A 21,400-nucleotide genomic window follows, 5' to 3' on the forward strand; every position below is an offset into this window, starting at 1 on the left:
TCCGAGGGACATACCTGGAACTCAACAAAGCAGAGTACACATACAGGGGACTGTACTTCATTTGTGGTTCTGCTGAACTCAAACGGGGAACTACATGTCTTATTATGTGGGGTGAAATGATGTGCTATGATCACATCCTTCGCCACCTTCTCCCACTCTAGACCATTAGACCACACCCAACGAATGGCCTCTTTGAGAACCTTGTTAAAACGTTCCACGACACCATTCGTTTGAGGGTAGTAAATGGCACTGTAGTTATGTTTTACAATAATCAATCTCCTTAGAGCGAAATTGAGACCTATTGTCGGTGACCATCCCTCTCGGAGGTCCCTCACGTTCACTGATCTCATCCAGAAAATCAATGACGGATTTAGCAGTAATGCAAGGTCTGATTAATACTTCTACCCATCTTGTAAGGATATCAATTATAACCAAACAAAAGGATTGCTTCCCATTACTCCACACCGGGCCCAGTACATCCAGGCCCAATTTGTCCCACGGTTTCTCTGGGACATCTGTCAAAACCATGGGGTATTTAGAACTGACACACATTTTATCACTGCGATTACAAAGGATAACCATCTCTAACTGTTCTTTCAATCTGAAGGTTGCACCCAGACCACCAGTAGTCGCTCCTTATCTCCTTATTCTTTGCTTAGTTTTGACAATTCCTGATGACCTTCATGGCATAAATCTACGATCTTCTGCTTTACACTTGAAGGTGGAATAATCCTGTCTACACAGCAGCAACTTCTCTTGGATACTTAGATCGTCAACAACATTCCAATAGGGCATTAGATAAAACTCCTGAAAATGACTCCCCTTTTGAGCAATGTTGTTTTCCAATACCTGCCATAGTTTATTAAGCGAACTGTCCGGTATCATCGCCTCCTCCCACTCTCCTTGAGGAATAGGTGCAGAATTTACATTGAAAATCCCTTCAGATTTTTATCTTCTTCGTCTACATCTTCCTCTTTTACATTTGTAAGTCTGGATAGACAGTGTGCAGACACATTTCTTGCACCAGGCACAAATTTCACTGTGCAATTGAATTCCTGTAATTGAGTCACCCATCTCCTAATGCGCCCCGACACCTTGTCCAATCCATTGGATGTAATGATCTTAAGTCTACACCCCAAATAAAGTTTCTGAATTTGTCTGCCGCCCACTTAATAGCCAACGCTTCCTTTTCAATGGTGGCGTATGATTTCTCTGCACCTTTCAGTAATCTGGAAGCAAACGCTATGAGAACTACTTTTCCATCACCTTCCTGTGTGACGACCGCACCCAAACTTGCATCTGTAGTTATAATGGTTTTGCGATCACTTCTGAAATGTTTTAAAGCGGGAGCTTTTGCCAGTGCTGACTTGATCGACATGATTTCGTCCTCGCACTCCTTGCTCCATTCAAAAACACTTCTCATCTTGGTAGGTTCACGCAGGAACACTAAGTGTGAGGCAAAGTTCTGAATAAACTTAGAATAATATTCTGCCACACCAATGCACGCCGCGGAGTATCAAAAGGAATGCTTGCAAATAGTTCAAGGGCCATTTAGGTTTCCTGGTCCCTAGTATCAGCACTGCCATAAACAGAGCTGACCTACACACCATCTCACTACTACTAGAATAAGTTGCGAATGACACTGCCAAAGCCATGACTATTCTCACAACTGAACAAGTCGCACTCAGAACAATGGCACTCCAAAATAGATTGTCCCTAGTTGATCTGCTAGCTGCTCAAGGAGGGACATGCACAATTATCGGATAAGAATGCTGCACCTGAGTGCCTGATAACTCCTCTGAGGTAGAAGAAGTGATAAAACACCTCCAGAGGGCTGGTATCACTTTACATGATATTAATGACGATTATGAAGGATATTTTTTCACATGGCTTCAAAACACTTTTGGTTCACTGGGATCCAAAATTTTGCATGGTGTGTTGATCATTGTTATAATTGTGGCCATTGTCATGATTTTTTCATTATTTATTGCCTGCTTTAATGCTGTGCAAAGCAAATGACTAACTTACCTGCAGCAGCACAACTATTGCCAGAAGTTGAAACTCCCCCCAAAGCAAGATGACAACGTAAATAGGGAAATGATAGATGTTCTAGGTGAACTATCTGATTCAGAGATGTACAAATTGTCATAGGTGCCTGATGGGGGTAGGAGTATCTGGGTGTCATCTGCGTAATTGGTGTAGGTGACACCCAGAAGGTCCAGTTTATCGAATAGGGGCTTTGTAAAGATATTATACAAAGTGGGCGAGATACATGAACCTTGTGGTACGCCACAGGTGATGGGTATAGGATCAGCCGCTGATGTGGGTGAGAAGACACGCATGGTGCTGTTGTCGAAGAATGATTGAATCCACGTGACAGCGGAGCTCGAGAAGTGAGCTGCCGATGCAAGGTGGTCACAAAGTACCTTGTGGTGAACCAGATCAAAGGACGCTGACAAGTCTAGTAGGAGTAGGATGGCCACTCTACCTTTTATCTTTTAGTTCATCAATCTGGCTTTTGAGGTCAATGAGGGCAGTTTCCGTTCCATGTTTGGATCTGAAGCCAGATTGTCGTATACCTAGTAGTGCGTTTGTCTCAAGATAATCTTGGATTTGCAAGTATGCAACCCTATCTAGGATTTTTAATAGAAACAGGACTGTTGTGATCGGTCTATAGTTTGTGGGTATGGACGGATCTAGAGTTTATTTCTTTAGTAGTGGGAGCACCCAGCTTCAGGTTACATGGTACTGAATTGCTGGCGATTGAAGAATTTATTAATTTGGTAATAAAAGGGGCCAGATCTCTTATTATTAGAGCTGGGCAACTGTCTCCTTTACAATTAGATGGTGAGTGAGGCTACGATTTTTTGTACCTCTGGTATTGATACATTGGTGAATTTGAAGCCTGAGCTCTTGTGTGCCAAGGCTGGCATAGTTGGACTAGTTCAATTACAGATGGTTAGTTGGTGCCGTTTGTCAGCTATTTTAGTCTGGAGCCCCGTGATTTTGTTGGTGAGAGCATTTTGGATACTGGTGCACCAGGGTTTATCCTTAGTGCAAGTGTCTGCGGGTGGGTTGGGGTTTTCCAACTCTCTTAGGATATTGAACAATTCTTTGGTGCAGGAGCCTGCTTGGTTTAATCTATCATTGAAGGTTTTTTTTTGGTGCGGATAATCTCACTTTTGTAAGTGGCTATAATGTTTGCTAGGTTAGTTTTATTCTGTAAGGAAGGGGTATTTTACAGATCGTTTCGAGTTACCTCTTTTCTGTGCGTAGTAATTTAAGTTTGGGGTTAAACCAGGAATCCGGATGTGCTCTTGGTTTGCCACTGCGCAGCTTTAGTGGGGCGATTATGTCTATGGCTTTGGACATTGGCATTGTTGTACGTGTCTACCATCAAATTCAAGTCATTCGTGGGAGGTAATGCATTGAGTATGGATATTAGTAGAGGTATGATGGCCTCCGCTGTGATATTACTTTTGTTTCTGGTGAGGCAAGGTGCTGCAACTGGGCTTTTTCATCTTTTGGTTATTGATGTTGAGTTCAAAGGAGAGGAGGTGATGATCAGTCCACAATAGGGGTGATGATTCCTTTATTGTGATGTTGCAATTTAGGTGCGCAACCCAATCGAGTATCCTAAGTTTCGCATGGGTAGGTTGGGTACTTTTTTGTAAGAAGCCATGTTCTGACAGGGCTTTGGCTAGGGATGTGGCAGGTAGGTCATTGGGGTCGTTGGAGCCGAGGTTCAAATCACCTAGGATAATGTTTGGAGCCGTAAGTTTAGTGTTGTCAGCCACTAGAGATGTAATGTCTTCTGAAGATCCTGGCAGACCTGGAGGCCTATATATTGTGTTATCACATCCACGGTTAGCAGTCAGAGCAGGCCTTTCTTCTCCCCCGCAGATTGAGTGCGGTCTAACATCAATGTGGTGTTTTTATATGATGCAGCAGGGGCATCTGGAAGGTTATGCTGACGTATTTGCCCACCCTCCGGTCCGAAATCAAACATGGCACGCTTTAATTCTAAGATTATTTCTCTGCTTCCTTTTTGGATGCCATGGGCTCACTGTCCCCTTATAGTGACTGAACACTGCGCTGTTGTATATTGCAATGTCTGATCCTCGACCTCCCCAGCCTTTGCTCTGCCTTTATGACGCGGTCGTCCATGTGTTTCAGTTTCGCAGAGAGCACCACCATACGCTTTCTCAATTCTGTCTTGATTTCGGACTGACGGAATATCCTTTTGTCTCCAATTGCCCCGGTGTACCAGAGGGCCTTTCTAGGGAGTGGACCATGACTCTCACTGCTTCTGTCTTCTTTCCTTTTGCCTTTGATTGTAACATGGTTGCTACGTTAGTGCTTTTTGTTGATTTCTGTTGCTTGGCCATATATGACGCTTAGGTACCGCTGGGCGTGCAAAGCTGCGGCCTTTACTGCAGGGTCTTTCTTTCCCTGAGACCTTGCGTTATAGGCCCCCGAAACTTCGATTCGCTCTGGCCTTGAAGTTGGGGGTCAGCCAAACCAGGACCCCATGAATGCTTTTGGGCCCTCCCGGCCCCACATCCTAATTTTGCCTTGAGGAGAAGGGCAATCTTGCCCACTGATGAGCTCCCCTTAAAGCTCCTGGCCGCCGTTGGCGCACGTCTCCAGCGGGCCCCCTTCTGGGCCAGATGTGAGCTGCTCATTTATCTGGGTCCCCTGCCCCAGGGCAGGCTCTCTTATGCTTTGGTGGGGAGGAGGAAAATAGGGGAAAGTCTCCTCAGCTGGGCACCCCGGACCTCAGTAACCACTGTGGCCTCAGCATCTCCAATCCCTTCCTGGGATCTCCTTGCTCACCTCACTGTTGTAGTGAGCAGCACCGTTGGTCCCACTGTTTCTCAGCTGCCTCCTTAGCAGCACTCCCTCTCGCTGGGCTGCTCCAATTAATTCATCTCGATGCTGCGGTTTATTTCATGCGACGGCTTGCCTGCGATGAAGCCCAGCCCCTCCGGGACTCTTTCATGGTGGTGGTGCTGATTCGCTGTCAGTTTACTATAAGGGAGGGATGGTATCCCAATTATGACACAGACATAAAAGATACAATTTGTAAAACCTTTATTGACTTCGTGGGGTTTGGAGAAACTCCTATTTTGCCCTATAGCTAGGATGGGAGTCGTCTCGACCATCAGATAATTAAGAAAACATTCTTAGTCGTGTCTGTCAAATCAAAATGGCCTATGCTTACAAAACCTAATGCCTGCCTTAGCTATTGTACAAAAAAGTGTGTAAAGGAGGTATATATAAAGGGGAAAATGTGGATGAATTGGCTCTCCTCCCCACATTTATACAGCATGGAATAAGGCAGTCTCTATAGGCAGGATGACACACTCTGGCTCGGGCTTTAACACTAAAACAGTTTGGAACGTTGATCGAGGCCCGCCTGGCCTTCCACGTTAAAGTCTCTTGTTCAAGTGTTACCCAAATAATGAAACAAAACGTTCACACCGTTCTCCCTCTGCCAGGCTCTGACCTTTCACAACTCAACAACATTTCCCGGGGTTCCCTTCCCCAAGCATTTTACACTTCAGATCTCCCTCAGTTGGGCTCAGACTGCTTTTTGGATGCCGACAACTTAAGACTCAGAATTCAATGTTCAGTTTTACCTCTTCCCCTTCTCTCAGGGTTTATTTTGTTCACTTTCGCTTTTACAGTTCAATCACTTTTATCGCCTCAAACAACGCACCTTTCACAGAGACTTTCGAGTGGGCTTCCCCTTTTCGCCCGACCACTCTGTTACTCAGTATCGCTGATTCCACAGCTGTCTTTATCTTAAAGTTCATTCACAGGTCTGCCTTTCCTTGCGTCTTATCCACACGTGTGCAGCCTTCACTTGCGATATATTGTTGCAAACCTCAATCTTTCTTAGCACACACTGGTTTCTCAGGTCGCTTGCCAACTCTCTGGCTGTTTGTGGTTCTTTCTTTTTCGATTTCCAATTCACGAGTCAAGGTTAGTACCACAGGATTGGCCCCGCCTCCCCACCTCTGCTGTTCACCCGGGAGGGGCGCTGGCGTCCTTGAAACACAATGCATTCTTCGATATTGGGATCTGGCCTTCTCCACGTGTCTTTCGCAGACTTGTGGAGGCAATTACCTACTATAGGGAACTCGTGGGGTTTCCGACCTGCTTGTCTCGTCCCTTGGTCTGTTGCTGTGCTCCAGTAGGTTTGCCTTCGCCCTGGAAGTTCTGATTGAACTTGTGTTCCATCTTGCTTAGAGTGCATCTCTAATTTATGCCTTTTATCCGTGTGAAGAGAGCTAATTGGAATCAGGTGTATGCACTTGAAGTCAAGTTCCTGACCAGATTAGTGGGACATGTCCTGTACGATGTGTAAGATTCATATTTTGTTACTGTCGCCCTCTTCCTAAGCCTAGTGTTTGTGCCAAAAGAGCGAGGGGCGGAGGAATTTAGGATATTGAATCCTAAAAAAATAGGAGGGGTTGATTGTATAAAAAAGGGGGGAATATCATGTCTCGGCATCGGCTGCCTCACCCCCACTCCCCGATGAACGAAACCTAGGTGGTCCTCTCACACTGGTCCACCCCCATGGTCTGCATAGGTAGGTAAGGAGGGAGAGAGATCGATCCCCGGGGACTAGCTGGTGAGAAACCCTCTGGTTTCTCACAGTACCCAGAGGCGTACCTGCCCGGGTTGAGAGGGTGGCGGATCGGGTTCGCTTATGGAAAGAGAGCACCTGGTCACCGCCGGGGCCCGGCAGGCCACCTCAAAGCAGGCGTGTTGTCGGGCGTGGATGACACAGCGGTCATCTCTTTCGGAAAATGCTGTGCGCAATCTTTGATTTTGTTTGTGGTGGGAGCTGGCAGAGCTTCAGCGATCTTGTTTGCTGCGGTCTGCTTGATCCTGACTTCGGTTAAGCGCTCCGCTCTGTACCTGGATCCTGCCTTTTCATATTAGCCACATTTCAGCCATGATCTTGACCTACAACCGAAGTTGTCGGCCGTTTTTCCTCGAGGCCCGCATGGAGTGCCCCAGGAGAGTGTCTGCATCATAGGCGCTCCAAGCCATGCCCCCCAGACTCCTCATTCTATGTCGTCACAATGCACAGTGGTGAAATTGTTATTCTGTTCTAGATCTTCCAGATTATGGACTGCAAAATGGGAAAATCACGCTCTCCAACATTCCATTGAAATGTGTACATTTCCGGCTGCTGATCCATTTGGCTGTTTTTCCCTGTCTGTGCTTTGCTTAGTATTAATCTGGTGATCTGGCATTCAAGCAATGAACATGCCATCAATTTAGAAATACCTAAAAGGTGCCTTTGTTATGGGGACACCTCAGAGCTTGTTTGACTGATAGGATACCAGTCATCCTAATTCTGAATTCCACTGAGAACTTTATGTTAAGGATGTGTTCTGAAATCACTGCAGTTACTTCAGAAGTGTATGATTTGTACATGTTATCACTTCTATGAGTTGGTAAAGTTTGGATTTGTTTGATGGAGCAGCTATTGAGGGAATTAAGACCCAAGCAGAATGAGTCTTCTTGGTATATTAATTGTAGTGCAAATCTCCTGCTCACTTTATGATAAATCATATGATATGGCATAATGCGCCTGTGCACACGTTTCTCAAGGTGCCACAAGAGGGAAGACGTAGGTAGGACAAGACAGATCCTACTAGGCCTTGTGTCTTTTGGATTGTGCAAGTGTGACAATAGAAGTGCAGCGGGGAAGAAAAGGGGAAGTGCAAGGGAGAGGAAAGGGGAACGTGTGATCAGGGCAGTAAAGCTCTGAGGAAGTACAGCCAGGGCAGCTCCTGTGTGTTGGAATGTCTGTGCGTTTTAAATTGTTAATTGCATAGTAATTTAGATTGTTTTTTCAAAATGTAGGTACGGATTTAAAAGATATCTTGGGCATTTGAATCTAGTGAAAAATGTTTTTTTTTTAAAAACATATAATTACTTGAAAAAGAGGATTCCAGTTGTATAAGTAGTTGGAATTGTTTAAAAGGTTCTAAAAGTTGTTCAGGTCATTTACAATGGTTGCAATCAGTTAAACATTTTTCTATGATTATTTGTTAACGCTGGCATTCCTTAAAAAACAGCATGCATTATATATAAAGCTGGAGTTGTTGGGTAAAAAGTTTCAACATTTCTTTATTTTTTTTTTAAGCTGATTTTTTTTTTGTATGGCTGGTTGATCATCTTTTTAGCGAGTCTACAAAAATTGGATCAGCCGACAAGAATTATAAATAAGTTCAAAAACATATTTCAAAAAAGGTAGTATGCACTCCTCTCCAGAAAGAACATGCCATGATAACCTGTTCTGAGATGAGTTTGCAGCACACACTTTTTGCTCACTGTACCTTTCACCGATGGGAAATATCCATTTGCATATCAGTCTTTGTCCCGCCCACATGGGCAGTCCAGCACCGAAATGCTATGGCAATTCCTCTCTGAACAAGAGTACCAAAAGCAACCCCATACACGTGTTTCAGCATTGTTGGGCCTCATCAGTGAGGTGAAGCTTTGTCTCTCTGAGCACAGTGAGCAGGGAGCACACGCTTTTTGCTCACTGTACCTTTCACAGACTGATATGCAAATGGATATATTTCCCATCTGTGAAAGCTACAGTGAGCAAAAAGTGTGTGCTGCAAACTCTCATCTCAGAACATGTTGTCATGCCATGTTTTTTCTAGAGAGGAGCGCCTGCTACCTTTTTTGAAATATTTGAAAGGAACCTGGGGTTGGTCACCCTGAGTTACCTGGGGGCAACCAGACGTGGACTCCCTGCTCACTGTGCTCAGAGAGCCAAAGCTTCACCTCACTGATGAGGCCCAACAAGGCTGAAACACGTGTATGGGGTTGCTTTTGGTACTCTTGTTCAGAGAGGAATTGCCATAGCATTTCGGTGCTTGACTGCCCATGTGGGCGGGACAAAGACTGATATACAAATGGATATTTCCCATCTGTGAAAGGTACAGTGAGCAAAAAGAGTGTGCTGCAAACTCTCATCTCAGAACAGGTTATCATGCCAGGTTCTTTCTAGAGAGGAGCGCCTGCTACCTTTTTTGAAAAGTTCAAAAACATAACGCACGCCCTTCAATTAAGTTGGAATAAATGTTTTCAAACATGAAACTTTGTAAAAAACAAATTGTGTTTAAAAGTAAATGTTTGGGATTTAATTATGTAAACCATTTTTTGTTAAACCTGTTTTAAGATCCACAAAAATGTCTCAAATAAAAAATATCAACTTTTTTAAAACCTATTTTGACCCCTACTAGAGCAACTGTTTCTTAGTTGGGACTGAAATAGAAGAGCTTTTCAACTAATCTTCAGTAAATTACATTCAATCACTGAATGAACCAAGCATTAATGTACCAATTTATAACCTTTTTCTTAACGTCATACTTTTTTTTAAAGAGTAGATTATGATCACTTTTTTTAAAGAGTGGATTATGGTCGGTGTTATTTAAAGAAATCTGTAGAATCATTCAAGGAGAATGCTTTTTGATACATGTGCACATACAAAACCCACCAATTGCAATTCTATGTATTTTTCTGTTGTGTTTTTAATAATAGCAATGGGGATGAAACTGAGCGATGTTTCATATTCATGTTGCGTTAGGTTTAAAAAAGAAATTGTTAACTTGCATTTAGACATGTTACTGTTATCCTACTGCATTGTTGTTGTGTTGAAAAAGGTGCACTCATGAATAATGAATCCTGTGTTATAGAATATTACAGCGAGAGAATCACAACTTGGAAGCACTGAGGATGTTGGCATTGCATTATCTCTGCAGGGAAGGAAATGTACATGAGGTAATCTTTTTCTTAAATAATCTGTTAAGACATGTATGACCTAAAACATTTTATAATTGAACATATATAATTGTTGCCTACGATGATTATCTTTTTCTGTTATTTATTTTACAATTACTATTCTGCTAAATATGTTTTTATTAATAATTATAAAGGGTTACATTTCGCAACTGAAAAGTATGTTAGTGGCAAATACCACAGGACACATCTCCATAGAATTTCTCATTACCTAACCTTCCAAAGACTAGCCTGGTGGGGGTAGGAGAAGGGTGAAGTATTATGCACACACAATTTCAATCCGCCACTTTTACTTTCACCAAACTCCTCAATTGCACATTACAACGATTCAGGCTTTCTATGTGGGTCTTATGATTTGCTCTAGAATCTTGCTTTGTGTGGCAGGTCAGTAATTGGGCAATAGCTGTCGAGGACCACGGGGTCAAGTGTGGCATTTTAAGCAGCTAGGTGACAAAGCAGATTTTGGGAGGATCTCAACTGTGCCTTGTTGCAGAGAAATGTGCATGAAATGAATGATGAGACCTTGCATTGCCTAGGCAAAAGCCTCTTCTTGCATCTTTTCCTCCTGCCTAGAGACCAGGGTATAGCTCGGATCTGTGTCATCACCCCACAGACGTCTCCATTTAGCAATGGTATTCCTTGCTTCTCCTACTGTTCAGCTAGCCGTATTTAGGCTTTTTGAAGATCCTCATTTTTCAGAGCCCTGAGAGGGGGCCCTGAAATTAAACCTGTTGATGTTTGGTTAGGAATTGCCCCCAGGTTATGGACTGGCACACGCAGTAGTGGATGCCATCTGATTGAGATCTGCAGTGCTGATTCCATCTTGAAAAGCGGGGCCACAAACCAATACCACGACTGAGACTAAAGACGTGGGGGCAGAGTGGTGAAGCCCTGAGACATGCTCACTTGCCCCCGCTTGAGCTGAGGATTTTTGCCAAAGCTCCCCCGACCTCTGCGGCCTGACTGGGTCCTCTGCCTCCATATTAAGAGGTGTCCCGGGCAGGAGACCCAGAGGGGCAGGAACGAATGACACGCTGGAATTGAAATTGATAAATCCAGGATGGATCATTTTGGAAGATCCGAGGTGCCTAATTCAGAGAAATGCATGAAGCATTGTAGCCCAGATTTGACGGACGGATATTGCAGACTGAGCCCGGACATGCACATATGCGATGCATCCATAATTGAACCTACTGTGATTCTTCACCATTTGGCGTAGGTGTACCTTCATTAAAATGCGTCTGCTAAACACCCATAACTGTATTGTCTGACCGCCTGCCGGCCTGATGAGTTCCATTACATCGATTCTCACTGGCATACATCGATTAAATGCTGTAGCAGAGGCCTCCCCCTCAAAATAAATGATTACGTATTGAACCTTTTAGGCCGGGTAGTATGGTGGGTGGGTGCTGTCAGCTGAACGCAAAAAACATGCTAAAGCAAAGGAGGAGCCTCCTAACCATTGTTTTCTTTAACTCTGTCTTAACACAGCTACTTACTTCATTGGGTGGCTTAGACAGTCCTTGTAACATGTCAAAATGGCAAAGCAGACAAAAAAAAGGCTGATTTAAAAGGAAGAAATAACTGAGACCCGCTACTAGACACCAATGCCTTCTTGCAGGCTTAAAAAAAGAAATACTCAACAGATGGCCAGAGCTGTCACAACAAGTTGCAGCTTTGGGTACGGAAGTTGTTGAGATGGAACACCCAGTTGACAAGATGGAAATCTCCTCTTACGAATAAGCTTGCAATCTCGCAAGTAGAGTAGAGGTCCTTGAATCACTTGCAGAATCTTTGGAGGAGAAGTAAGAGGACCTTGAGAACTAATGTAAAAGGAACAACCTCTGGTACTGTGGAGTGCCTTGTGACATCCGGGACCAAAACTTTGACCTTTACAATCAGGATATATACCGGGAAATCTGATCACTAATGGAAAATGAGGAATTCATTCAAATTGACTGTACACATATTGTCTACTCCTCATTCCAAGAAGAGCGAAATCTGTTGCTTGATGTCGTCACAAGGATACATTACTTTCATCTTAAAGAAAAGATTTTGAGAATGGTCAGGGCAAACATCCTGATACAGTTCTGTTCCTCAAACATCATGATCTACCAAGAATTTTTAGCGACTATCCTCTCAAAACGCTGAGTTCTGTGAGATGTTACATCCTAGTTGCATGCCAACGGGATCAGTTCAACACTCTTTCATAATCTTGTGAGGATCGCATTTGTTTAATTTCAGCTCCCAGTAAAGCTGAGGCCTTGCTCCATCCAGATACTGAAAACACAAGTAAGGACCCCTTAGAGGCCGGACATGGTCCAAGGAGATTAGGAAGAAAGCCTAGAGGTTGATCCTGGAAGATCAAGAAAACAAAGGGATAGAATATTTCAGAGCAAACAAAAGACCTAACATTCGCCTTATACTCTACTACTGCTACTTCTAGTACTTGCTTACCGTCCCTTAGATTTCAATGTTACCATCCTGGCTTGTTTGTCCTTGCCTTAAGAATTTTGTGGTCGGTTAGACATTCAGGATTAACTTTCAAAACAGCCACTCGCTTCTGGGTGAGCCCTGAACCTCACGTTCAGGAACCTGAAAAGCTATGGTAAATTCACATTCACAAGCACACTTTTTCTTTTTTATTCCTTCTTTGTTTCCTCTATTTATTCTAATGTTTGTGTGTGCTTTTTGCCCAAATTTGAAATTTGTCTGTTATGTATTATGCATGAGGTTGAATTGGGGAGAGGGTTGCCCGATTTGACATAACCTCTGGAGGAACTGCGCAGATGTGGATCAATGCCTCGACTGACACTAAATCTAGCATCAGCCCAGTTGATATCTTGATGACATCCCTAAACGTAGAAGGTTTGAATTACCCTTTAAAACATTTGGTTGTTCTTTACCACCTCACACACCTGGGGAGATAGGTGGAACTACTTCAAGGAAACCACCTTTTAAAGGCTGATTAACTTTGCTTAGTTTCAAGATAATTTCTATCCAACTTTTTTGCGACGGGAGAGGAGAAGAGTCACCTTCTTGATTGCCAGAGACCTGCCCTTTTCAAAAAATTACATTCTCAGGGACCCAGTGGGACGCTACCTCATGGTTTGAGGTTGGCTGTTTGGCCATTTACTCACCATACTAGTCATGTATGCCCGAACGAGAAGAAAGATAGTTTTTCCCTCAATTTAATTGCAAGAATCGCTGCTTTCACAAGAGGGTACCTAGAAGTGGCTGGAGATTTTAAAGCAATATCAAACCCGGCAGAATGAAAGCCCCTAGGCACTACCCGACTGAATTGAAAAATGCACGTGCTGTACAAAAACTATTGAGGAATTTGAATGTGATGGATATCTGGAGGCTTCAACACAAAGGAGGGAGAGATTTTTCATTTTGTCTCCCATGTCTTTGAAGGACGCTTGCGCATACACCTGTTCTTGGTCTCCTCCTCTGTGGTCCCCCTTAGTTCTGAAACTCTCCGCTCATTCCCCTGTAGGGATTTCTCTACAGGTCATTCACCTAACCCCTCCTTCAAGACCAACTTGGAGGATGACTGATTCCCCATTGAGAGACCATATTATCCGACGGGACATTTCGTCCCCGATTCACTCCTTTTTATATTAATTCAACACAGGGAATGACACCTAATGTAGTCTGGGTCTTATTTAAGGCAGCTGTAAGTGGCTAGTTCATGTCAAAGATCACATCCTTTACCAAAGCCAGGGAGAGAATCTGTGTTGAAGCAGAGGTTGACTGGTGTGAGAAGTCCCGTAAGACTGGAACCTCTATCAAAGCTCATTGCCCCTATTAAATTAGAAGCTCATCACCTCACCCAACAGACAGCACAGTCATTTATCCATACTAAACAAACATTATTCTCGATCTCTAGAAATCGTAACTATATCTGTATATTAAAAAATGCCAACGGGAAAACTACCATGATGAAGAGAAGACCCCAATAAATTTCTAGTTCTTTTCACAGATAATGTCCATTAATCCCATACAACAACTTAAACAGAAGAAATACCTCCATGCCATCACCCTCCCCCATTGGCTGGCAGCTTACACAATTCATTGGAAGCCCTAGTAGCTGAGGAGGATGTGGGAGCTTCCATAAGAACTTGCTGTCCCACACGACCCATTGTACAAACAGATTTATGTGACTTTTATTAAAATGTTCAGGTCCCAACTCATAATGCAGCTGACAGTTAGATCTATGACTTGGGTCATGGCAACACTTTTTTTGCCCACCACGAGGATGAGGACCAATGGCCGTTTATCCCCACGGATTATGCTGACCAGGTGTATTTAGCCAGAGAGGCGCCCTGTCGCCGTCTTTTTTCTCTCTTTATTGGACCACATGCCATGAAGATTTTATCCAGTGAACATATTTTATGTATTAGAATAGGTGAGATATCTCACAAGACAGCAGATGACATCCTCCTCTAATTGACACGGGCCACTAATGCCCGTCTTGCAGTAATGGATGAAGTCGGTTTTCGCGAAAGCACAGACTTTTCTATCACCTACTCAAAGTCAGAAGGCCTGAATATTTTTCAGAAAGAGTCTATTATTGCAACTCTTAAAAGTACATTTGCCTTTCACTGGGACAGTTCTAGTCTGATTAGTTGGTGTCATGATGCATACTCCCGGAGAGCCAGTCCAAGACCGGCAGCCCCGGAAGCACACATCAGGTACCCAAGGGAAGGTCCAGCAACTCCAAATAGGGGCCCTTTGGACACAGTCCTGGCCCCTTTGGCGCCAGGCTCATTTGGGACATCAGTCCTGGCTCCATAGGTGCCAGGCTCACAAAGGGAGTGCTTTTGGTGGACTTACCTGATGCAGACCATGCTGCCAGATCCATACCTCTTTGAGGCCTGAAAGGAACTACTTTACCTGTGGGACTATTTTGCCACTCGGGCGTGGTCAGGGAAGGATACATACCTGATTGGGGAAGGATACATACTGGGACTTCTTTGGAGGCTATTTAAGCCACGCCCAGACAGCAGCTCACGCTTCGCGTTGCTCTGCTCCTAGCAGCTGGACGCTCACCGAGTCTGCTCCTGCATCCTGACTCCAGCCACGCCTGCTTCAGTCCTGGAACACCTAAAAGGAAGAAGAGAGCAAAGAGAAGGTGAATAAAGGACATTACCTGATATTGCATGGGATCAGGAGCCAACACTAAAGGAAAAGACATTATTTTTGGATTCCTCGCCTTGCTCGTTGCAGCGCTGCGCTCAACTCACCTGTCCACAAGGAATTCTGTACTCCTACGACCATCCGCACGTTCCGCTGCATTCCAGCACCTAGGAAGGAAAAGAGAAGAACAAAAGGTGAGCCAGAGAAAACATTGGGAAAAAACTGATTTGCCAGAAGGCTTACCTGGCGATTGGTGGGGGAGAATCCTTCCTCATCTCGGGTCGGCACGCCTTTTGGCAGTACCGCGCCACGGACCCTATGGGGAAAAAAGAACACGCGCATTAGTGGGTGAACATACAGACATTAGAAAAACCACCCCAACATAAGCTCACCTGAATTATCCACAGCAAATTGTCTTCTCTACCTGGAATCTTCGCTCTGCACCTGCGCTAAAAGACTAAAAGCAGTCCATTGAAAATAAAGGCCAAAAAGGAAGGGAGAACAACCCTTGAACTTGATAAGTCATATACTTACGAAAGCGCCTTATTCATCCAAAAAAACAGTGAAGCAACTGGACCTGAATGCCCGTTCGATAACCAGTGAAGTAACTGGATTCTACCGCACCCCTGCACCAGAAGCAGGATGGAGAGCTCATCATTTCAAATCTTAAGGTGAGAATTAACGGGAAGGTTCAGAGGTGGTTTGAAGAGAGAGTAAAAGGGGAAAGGAGGGGTTCGACTCGTCACTCCGGAGGTGATTAAAATCCTTTTCCCCATCTACAGAAAGATCTTCCTACGCATCAGACAGGCGAGGTTTGGGGGTCCGGCCCAGTCGGTGTTCCGAGTCCTGCGCATCACTTTAGAAGAGGCCGCAGCAGCCCAGACCTGGTCAGCGTCTCCGTGGGAGTCAGGTGAGCGTTAGTTGGGCATCAAACTATCATAGGATAGCAGGAAACTCCTTCACTATAACATACTCCCTCTGTTTAAAGAATTAGTGACAGACCTAGGCAGGTGAGTTGGCCAAGAAATCTCCTGGATTGGTAGGGTCCAGGCTCTGAATATCAATCTAGTCCCGAGGTGGCTTCATATGTTTAGTAGTCTCCAATACAAATCCTGGCACGTCATCTTGCCCCATTACAGTGGAAAATGTGTTATTTTATCTGGAAGTGGAGATCTCCTTGTACAGCTTGTAAAATCCTATCATGCCCTTCTATGTTGGGCATTCTGGGGGTTCGCGTTATCAACCAATAAATTTTAGCAGCCCAGATACCTCACCTTTATGATTGATTACATCATCCCTTGGACCTTGGTTGGGTTCAGTTCGACGAGCCTAATTTCAGATTGCATTGGCAAACTTGATATTCATATATTCATAGAGAGAATTGCCGCGCGCAGATGGTCGTTCACTCCCAGCGACTAGCTGCTTGCTTCATTTCTGGGACAAAGCTCAAAAGCATTGGCAAGTAAACCCTGGCTTAGGCCTCTATCCAGGGTAATGGGCAATTCAGAGTTTTCACCTGGATTGCGTTGTGGCACCTTCCAAAGATGGGCAGATAGGGGATCGACGAAGTTTGGGCAGTTTTACACCCTTGGTCAACTGTTATGTTTTGAAGAGTTTAAAAAGAAATGTAAGCTCCCTGAGACTGAACAGTACAAGTATATCGATCTGCGCCATTGGATATTGTTAGGGAGAATTCTCTCTTTAGGCTGAATTTCCTAACCTAGTGAGTCCCCCAGCAGCTTTGCTGGATTTCTGGAGTTTGTTTTTTTCTCCTGCCAAGAGTGAGACTCTTTTTCTCCCACCCTTGGACATGATTTATGGTGTTCCTTTGACTGTTAATGTGTTTTCTGGGCTATGGGGTCCTTTACTCCATAGGGTTTCATCTGTTTTTACTGTGTGTTACACTATGACACCCCCGTGCAGTAACACAGGGGTGTCATAGTGACAGCCCACCATAGACTCCCTACCCTGGGACTGACTACTTCTCCCAGGGCATGTAAAGTCACCATTGGCTTTACTAGTCCCAAATTATTAACAGAAACCAGTACAAACCATCAAATTGTGGACGTACTGGTCGGGGCAATTAGATTGCCCCGGGGTCTGTTAGTCGAGAGGGCATGTCTCCGTCCCCCCTGATCGAGTTTTGGCTGGTGGCAGTGGATACTACTTTTTATATTCGACTGCAAATATTTCCCTATGGGATTTTCCCATTGTTCGAGGCTACCAACTTTAATTATTCAATTCTCATAGCCTCGAACATACCGCCGGTTTATTTAATTAATATTAATTCACCGGTTGGTATTTTTTGCCAGGACTCGATTCTAAAATGGCGTTTGTGTTCTCTTCTGTGACCCCCAACCCAAGTCGAGCCCTTTGTTCCACTTTTTGGCGGGCTTCTCCACAGAAGCCTCCAAAAGTGGTGTCACTCTGTCTGGGTACCACAGGGGGCGTGGGAGGGGGTTTAGGCACCCTGGACTGAGTTACCTTGTTAACTCGAGTCGCACTCTTGTGTGATTGGCCGAAGTGGTGAGCCGGCTGGCTCACCACTTAGCATGTTTGATTGACAGCTAGGCTGAGTGAATGGGGGTATGCTGCATAAAAGCAGGGCTTTAGGGACTGGAACTTCAGAAGTCGCCACAGGACCTGAGAATCCGACGAGGGGGAAGCTGAGCCGACCTACCACGATGACACCACTGGTGGAGCCCTGCGGAACCGACTCACCACTTCCCGACGACAGAGAAGATCTCCCGGCTGGAGAGGCTTCTTCCCCTGACTGGTGGGCACAACCAGTTTACCTTCTTTTCTTCGCACCCCAGACCGGTTTGTGGTTGAACTGCCCGTGCCAAGCACCCCGGCAGCCTGATAGTCACTTACCACTGAACCGCGAATCAACGGACCGCTCCTTGTACCTGAGAAACTCCGCGGCTGGTTTCTTCCCAGGCAGTGCAACAGACTCCTGTCTTCCTCCCCAACGAGATCCTCTCGTCCCCCGGACGAAGCACCGACTTGCATCCGCTGCCAGGAACAACTGCCCCCGCTGGAGTGTTCTCACCACTTCATGGTTCCGTGTCCACCAGGTCTCCTTTTCTAAAGATTGCAACAAGGTAATAATAACTCCTTAACATTCTGGACTGGGCTGGCCGCCTTCACCCTCTAACTGGTCCCTTTCTTTGGTCCAACTCCTTTTTGAACCGCTACAAGACTTTTGTGCACTGCAACCTTGTGACCTTGACACATTTCGTTTTGATCCTCTTAAAGCAGATCCGGCCTACTGACTCTGAATTCACGGTGTTACTTTGCCTTCCTCTCTTGTTGTGTTCGTGAAAAAGTGTTGGGATCTGTTTCAATTTATTCTCTGCTTTTCTCTCCCTTTTTAAAAACGAATTATTGGAGTGCCATCTACGTTAAGCGCTCACCTCTGTCTGAAAATAAGTGGGGCTTTACTTAAGACTTGTCTAATATTCTTTTAAGGGAGTGTATATCTTTTAGTGACCGTGTTTTTGAATTGCTTACTATTAGTGCCTGTGTGTTTTTCTAGATGTGGTTTTAAATAAATAATTATCTCTTTTACACCAAGCCCTGGTCAGTGTTTACTTGTTCTGTTGTGTTCTCTTGACCTATTGTGAATACTCTGTATACTGCCTAACTCTTCTTGAGGGAAGTCTGACTGCTCAGCCACAGCTACCAAGTGAATCTGTGTGGTACAGACTGCTACCAATTGGGTTTACTGCCAAACACCTGTAGTCCTTAATCTTTTGCAGTGGTCGCAGAGGGAACTGTACAGGTTTTTGCCTAACAGATATCACATCAGTCGACCAGAACAGGGAGGCACTGGACAAGCCAAACCTCTTTAGTTACTGCTATGGGAGGACCTCCCCAAGGGTAAGGTAGCAAAGTTATATTGCACGTTTGACATGGCTAAATGCGAGAAGGACTTTGGTCTAGAAACCCTGTGGGTAAAAATGGCCAACCATATGTATGAGGGCTGAGAAGTCCTCAAGATGCCCCACCACAATGGAATGCCTTTATACAATTATTTTAAGATAGTATTACAGCCCTAAAGGCATTCACAACTTCATAACTAGCTTTTCAGTACTTTTTTTGAAGGGATGTGGTGTGGTGTGGTGGGAGATTATGGCCATATATGGAGCACTTGCCCATAAGCACAGTTTTTCGGGAAAGAAATCCTATATAGAATCAAGAACATAACTGGTAAGACACTCCCAATAGAACCACTATTTTTGGTTTAGGGAAGCTTGTGGAGGAAGAATCTGTTCCCCAATTTTCTCATACCCATTTTGAATGCTGCTGGATTCTCTTTAGCCCAGTGCTTGAGGAACCCAGCACGATATTAAAGCAATCTGGTGGAGCAAATAATGGAATACACGGGCAATGGAAAGACTGACTGCTATATTGAACGATATGTCATGAATACTCAATCCAGGACTTGGTTCTTGTGTTCAAGTTGGAGGCTTACCTAACGTTGCATTGCTGCAGCGCTCCTTTCCAAGGTGGCGCTGCCGTTCAACCCACATTTCACATTCAAAATGCTGCTGCGCTGTGTGCGTCTGTCACGTTTTCAGCTCTCCTGAAGAAAATATCAAGCTGCTCCAGGAACAGGACTCTGCATCTCAATGCTAAGGTATTCCTTGCCTTAGCTCAGCACTGCCTGTGTACTTATGTTGTTGCTTCCTTGGTCCTCTCCTGGCCTCCTCTTCGTGTTCCTTGTCTTCCTGGTCCTGTTTTCAGCTGTTCCTTCTCCTTGCTGTTTTGGTTTTGGTCTAGCCCTGGAAACTCTACGTATCCTGCACTCTCCTTTTCTATCTTGGACACCAGCAATCGGCTCATCTGGATCAGGTTTTTCCCCCTCTGAGAGGATGTTTCCTGCCTGGCGGCAGGCTCAGGGTGTCTCCCTGCTTCGTGTCACATCTATAAGGCTGGGTTGCATCTAGAGAGAATCACCCCTATCTGTACGATTCACGCTCTACCCAAAAGTAAAGCTGTGACAAATCTTTCATCTCCACCTCAGAAACCAAGTCACAAGTGAGACCTAAAAGCATACCTCGGCCCCCTGACTTTTCAGCCTGTCACAAGATTGTTAAAGACACTAGTCCTGACACGATAGCCTGCTGAAGTTTTAACATGAATAGGGTTGTTTTCTGATTATTGTTCATCGACATTTACAAACGCATACAGGCATTCTTGTTTAAATACTTGTCTCTATTTCAAATTGAAGTAACTATTATATTGATCATATTTCATTTCGCTGGTTGTCTTGTCTCCCTTTAACACTCGAACTAATACTAATTTTGTTATACTTATTTCCAAATAAAATGTCCAGCAAGGGCCTCGTACCTGTTTCACATTTGAAGAATTATTATACATCTGATACAAACTGAAGAGAATGTGTGTTTATGAACCACATAAAAGTATCTATTTTTTTTTTTTGGGGAGGTGTTTTGTATAATAGCGTTTGGGCAGATAAATGTGACCTAGATGCAGGATTTATCCCGGGACGCTCTACCTCTCTGAACCTGAGACGCCTCTTTAACATTATAAGCAGAATTAATCCAAACACTCACGCAGTAGCCCCGACACTAGATATGCAAAAAGCTTTCGACTGTCTCGTGGAAGTATCTCTGGTGGGTTCTTGAAAAAATGCAAATTCGACCCCTGCTTCCTCTCCTGGGTCAAGCTGCTGTACTGTAGTACAGTAGCTAGGGTCCGCACTGAAGACCGATGCTCCCCTGACTTTCAAATAGCTAGGGGTATGAGACAGGGCTGCCCCTTCTCCCCCCTAGTCTTCGCCATTGCTATGGAACCATATGCAGACATGCTCCGCCAATCCCACGCACACAGGGGCCTACGTACTGCTGGTCAGTCAGACATAGTGTCCCTATATGCAGATGATGCACTTCTTTTCATTCGTTCTCCCGATACCAACTTGTCTCCGATACTGGAAGATACCATCCTTTTTGGGCGTATTTCCGGCCTCAAAGGGAATTGCTCTAAATCCACCCTATTCCCGCTCACGGCCTGCACACGCCCCCCTCCGGACACCCTAGGATTCACATGGGCCCAATCAAATTTCACCTACCTAGGCATAGTGGTTTCCTGTCACTGCAAACATGTGTTCGAGGAGAACTACCAAAAATACCTTACATGCCTGCACTACTCCAATACACATCATACTGGTTCAACGCATCTGACCCTCCCCACGTCAGACTCGAGAGGCTATCGGTCAGTGACCGCGATATCCGCTCCCTGATTGTTGCACCCAAACTGAGGGTATTGGGGTCTCTCGACCCGGTGACCTGTACGTCATTGGCCCTATCAAAGACTTGGGACCCACTAGGAATTGCCCACCCGTTTCATGGCAACCTACCACTTTGGAACTTCCTTCCGGGAGTCCCACACGTAC

General features: G+C 44.8%; 1 protein-coding gene across 1 annotated transcript in view; it reads left to right on the forward strand.

Moving 5' to 3' along the window:
* The window catches only part of TTC21B (tetratricopeptide repeat domain 21B), a 1,345,192-nt gene that overhangs the window by 235,351 nt on the left and 1,088,441 nt on the right, over nt 1-21,400 (forward strand). The window contains exon 7 of the mRNA XM_069616283.1: nt 9,735-9,819. Coding sequence (XP_069472384.1) covers nt 9,735-9,819 — 85 coding nt within the window. The remainder of the gene's footprint in view (nt 1-9,734; nt 9,820-21,400) is intronic.

Source organism: Ambystoma mexicanum, chromosome 9, assembly GCF_040938575.1.
Source record: "Ambystoma mexicanum isolate Mex_15411 chromosome 9, UKY_AmexF1_1, whole genome shotgun sequence".
In the NCBI taxonomy this organism is placed as follows: domain Eukaryota; kingdom Metazoa; phylum Chordata; class Amphibia; order Caudata; family Ambystomatidae; genus Ambystoma; species Ambystoma mexicanum.